Here is a 4,937-nt window from a genome sequence, read left to right on the forward strand (position 1 = left end):
CCTTTTAACCTGTTGACTCTGACCATTTCATTCCTGTTTTACACTGTATTTATTGAGTGGGGGAAACTTCTTATAGGTAGCATTTTAGCTTCTGGGGGTAGGTTTCTTAAACCATTTTCATTGTTAAATTATACTTTGACTCAAATAAAGTTTATTTGTGTGAATAATTCCAACGTCTCTGTATTTGCGGACTTATCTGGGGGGGTAGCAGCTCAGTACTGGTGAAGTTTGCATGAAGTTGACCTCTGAAAACAGTAGGGGTGTTATTCCTGGGGAACTACTAAGAGTTATTACGGTCTGAGTTGCCTAGGCCTGTATATTGGCCCGGTCACATTTAGTTACTAGTTTCTTCTCAGACTGAGAATAATCAGAAGACCTTATTGGTCCCTGGTGGGAAAATCACAAGCTACCCAGCAGTATGTAAAGTACTTCAAAGTATAAGAATATAAGGTAGTTAACATTAGCGCTACCTTTACCAGCTGTAACATTAATTGTGATGTACACAATAATACACAAATAATTATAGTTCATTAATATGATGTACTACATTAACGTGAACTGTGCCATTCTGCATAATGATTACTTTTATTTTAGGTACTTTGAGTATACTTTATGCCAATACAGTTGTACTTTTACTTAAGTATTAATTTGAATGCAGGCCTTTTACTTGTAACAGAGTATTTTTACACTGTGGTATTGCTACTTTTACTTAAGTAAACAATCTGAGTACTTCCACCACTGCTAAATGATTGAAACAACTCATCTAAACCAAAATCTAATCAAAAGGAAAACAAACAGATAATTGACTTACTGATTTATCTCGACAATAAGCTATTCATAAGTTAGACACAGAACTGACTTTTGTGTACTTTTTAACTGGAAATAAGTCTGGAAACATCAAAATACCTTAACCAGGAGGACAAAGTAATCGCCTGCCAAGTCCCAGTTCCTTTGTCCCACAAGCTACAGCATTGGAACACTACTAAATCTTAGCATCCACTGGGATATTTGCATGCTAACTGCACAATAAATAACACAAAACTAACCCACCTATAAATAAGTCAGAACTTTAAATAACACAAGACTAACCCACCTATAAATAAGTCAGAACAACACTAGCACAACTCTGCAGTCCTGCAAGGTACACACACTGTAAAACATGCTACCTGAACATAATGTTGATCTTGACACACAGCTATTTTCAGTAGCCTTATTATAGCAATAACATATTCACTGCTGTGCTACTATCCAGTTGTTATTTTGGTCCGTATGCGATTACAGGGTGATCCAGGTCAGTCTGATAGGGCCCATTCAGGCCCACAGACTCCCCTCACTCCTTTCTTTTCGCTTCATCTTTTATGCTGTCAACACCTCCGTGTGCTCAATGGATGCCTCTCCTCTCTGCCCTTTCACTGTTTTATCAAATGACTCGCATCCCTAGGACTGAAACATCCCATACACTGTGTAGTAAAACAGTGGCCTGCAGAACACTTCAAAATGTTCTAACTTTTGACAGATTACCAGGCAAAGAAGAGCGAGAAACCTACACTATGGAATGTAGAAGCCACAAGCTTCAGGGTCTCAACTTGTCACCTCTGGGCTACAAGCTGTCCCAATGTTTTTGAAAAGGAGGTACCAATACAGAACACCCTTTTCCTATTCACTGTATACTAACATACCTGGGGCAGCAGAATGGAGACTGGCCACAAACAGGCCTAAAGAACAAGGTTCTTGTGGATTCTGCCCAGGCTGAATAAATTAGAGGAAACTCAGTGGTGGCGAGTGTAAACCTCTTGACTTATGGCTTTTCTACATGTGTATATACATTTTTACGCACGTAAACCATATTTCTCTTACAGTTAATATATTATACTGAGTAAAGTAATACTGTATGTGCCCTTAAATGTAAATACACCCACGGAAGGGGTGCAATACACAAAACCCCTATAACCACTATTGAGTGATGGAATGTCAGATTACAAGGTGATAATTTGGTGATTTTCCTAAGGAAACATAGATGAATAATCACTTCTGTTTAAGCAAAAATGTTAAATTGTGCTTGGAACCTGGTTTTTCTACACTACTGGTCAAGAGTTTGAGGTTGCCTCCATTTTTCCAGTAGTTATTAGTGTAATTCAGCAGCCCAACACACACATTATCCTGCTACAGGATGAAACCATGAAAAGCTCTGACTTCTTTTTTTAATTGCATTTTTCCAAATAATGCTTCAGAGGGTGTAGTAAGAGTCCGAAACTGCCTTTGTACAAATAGAGGACTTGTAGGAACTGCTTCAGAAAAGATGGAAGTTAATTTATTACTTGATCCCTGCAAAATGCCTGTTCCAAATGAAATCTACATACTGTACATGTTTAGTCTTAGGTGACTATTATTGACCGGACTTGAACTGATTAAATGTCATAATAAAAAAAATAAAAAAAAGACGCTCATCTCAAATCTTTTGCCAGTACACTCACAAAACTTGCAGATATATTGGTATCTGCAAAAACCTGTCCAAAAGCAACAAGGAATTGTGGGACAGAGATGCCAAAAATGCTTGAGGTAGTGTAGAAAGAGTGACACCATTAAATAAATAAGCTGTCTGTCAAACAGCCCTCACAAGATTATTTTTCAACCATAAAATCTGCTTGCTGTGTTATGCATTATGGTCTCAGTGCCTGAATAATAAAATGTAAGCATTTTTAAAATGTTTGCTTATGCTTTGTGCTCATATAAATTTGATTATCTGATTATTATTATTTTTTTTTTTACAACTCTCAAATCAAGAGTTTCACACAGGAGGCTTTTATTAGAAAACATTTGCACTGAACTACATTTCTGCCTGTATCATGTGCAAACCCTTTTCTACCTACATTAACAGACTGGTTGAATGTGGCCTTCTCTTGTCCTGGTTGTGGCAGGACAGGAGGAAATGCCTCAGTAGTTAAACAGAGGCGTGCCGTGATGTCGGGGGCTCCATCAGCTCGCACTACACGCCTGCCAGGCAGCATCCGCCTTCAGGAGGAGGATGAGAGGGGAGGATGGGACAAGGATTTTGCCACTACAGCATTATTTAGCCACAGGCCTGTAGTAATGTTTACTGAGGGGGTTGTGGCCGGAGAAGCCCGTGGCTCTATCTGTACTATCGTCAACACAAATATTTCAGTTTGCTGCCTAAACCGTGGCCGAAATCCTCTGCTAGTGACATTTCACGATGACCACGTTTACAAGCAACTTCAAAGTTTGCTTAGTAAAGCAGCAGCGAGACACAAAAACACAACAACGACACATATTTCGCTCGTATTGGAGAAATGTATCCTCCTCGGCTGTTGGCATACACCTGTTCCAGTAGGAGAAATAAATGGATAGCAAACAGCGTGTAAAGAAACGCGGCCAAGCGGCTGGACTCTCACCTTCAGTCCCACCGCAGCGGTCTACATCCCATGTCGGACAATCTTCTCACCGGGCAGGCTGAGAAAGAGCAGCGTGAACCGGAGTCGTTTCGAGTCCCTTTTCGTAAATTTAACTCAGTTGTGACAGACCGCACTCTTGTTTGTATCTGTGTTTTCCGACAGTTACACCACACGTTTGGCGGCTGCTGCTTCTCGAGCAAAAACCACACTTCCGGTTGGAATTTTCAAAGTAAACCCCCCCTTTTCGCAAAGAGGGCGCAGTTTTATTTTATAGAATTTATGTCGCTCTAATATGTAAGACAAACATTTTTTACTTCCTAAAATAATTTGATCATTTGCGTCTAACTTGACTTAGCACATCTAGACCAATCCCCCAAATTTCGCTGCTTCCGGAGTGTCAAGGTTTTTTCTGTCTCACTAACCGGGAATTTTAGATGGCATGTTGACAACACTGGGGAGACGTCTACTACACGTTAAAATAAAAATGTATATATAAAATGTGACCTTTTTCATCATAAGTGACGTTTTAAGGTCACGGAAAATGCTTGAAGGCAGTTGGTGCTTCATGAGGACCAGAGCATCTCGTCACACAGCTGCTATAAGACTTAACCTGTTTGGTTGAGGCAAGAAATAATTTCTCACCTCATTAAAATATTGCCGATCATTTGGCTTAAAGGTCTAAATAAATTCTAAAATGAATAGTCAATAAATGATTTAAAATATATATTCATTCAGTATATACTGTTCACTGGTGGTAGTACATTCAAATACTATAGTTTGGTGTGAGCATATTCCCATCCATAAAAGACTGACATTAAATTTTAAACTACTTTAACAATGTCTGTTACATCATTACAGTTTAATTTTATTTAACTATAATGCTGATAAAGAAAATGATGTAAATTGGTGTAATGAATCTCATTTTATAGTAAAATAAATGAAGACTGCATGAAACAATATCTGACACATCTTTGTGTAATTGATCCAATGTAAACAAACAAATGTAACCAATTCGATGAACACTTATATTAAATGCTAGACAATTCTGTGCTTTTTCACTACTTTTTATTAGCAAATCACTTTGCAACAGTAACATACAAACAGGATTAAAAAAAACAAAGGACTATAAACAGTAATAAAAACTATATTCAGTTAGAATGCATTGTCTTGACCCAGTGTAGCAGTAGCTGCTTTCAAAGCTTGCTGATTTAGAATAAAAGCCAACATATTTGGTGCATTCTGAGCTCTGGATGGTTAGGATGGCACAAAGAAACTACTTGGTGTTGGCATACAAAAATGCAGCTAGTCTTGTCAACAGCTCTGCAGAATGCTAAGGCTCTCTCAGGCCCATGGGTATCAAAGTTCACTGTATCAGTGGAGCACCCACTGGACTGTAAACACCTTTGATATGGGCAAGGCCAGGCCGGTCACTATCAAAACCTGTAGGAAAAGACACATAGGCTGACATAATACCTGGATTTCTGAGTAAAAGGACCTGATATAGTAAAAGCAGAGACATTACTAAAA

The 4,937-nt window shown here is 38.6% G+C and overlaps 1 protein-coding gene across 1 annotated transcript in view; it reads right to left on the reverse strand.

Annotated features, from left to right (window-relative positions):
• Positions 1-4,759: 4,759 nt before the first annotated feature.
• Positions 4,760-4,937, reverse strand: part of gaa (alpha glucosidase) — a gene marked incomplete at its 5' end in the record, with an annotated part of 7,579 nt that continues 7,401 nt past the window's right edge. The window contains 1 exon segment of the mRNA XM_020616416.1: positions 4,760-4,850. Coding sequence (XP_020472072.1) covers positions 4,782-4,850 — 69 coding nt within the window.

Source organism: Monopterus albus, unplaced genomic scaffold (genome assembly GCF_001952655.1).
Source record: "Monopterus albus unplaced genomic scaffold, M_albus_1.0 scaffold174.1, whole genome shotgun sequence".
Taxonomy (NCBI): Eukaryota; Metazoa; Chordata; class Actinopteri; order Synbranchiformes; family Synbranchidae; genus Monopterus; species Monopterus albus.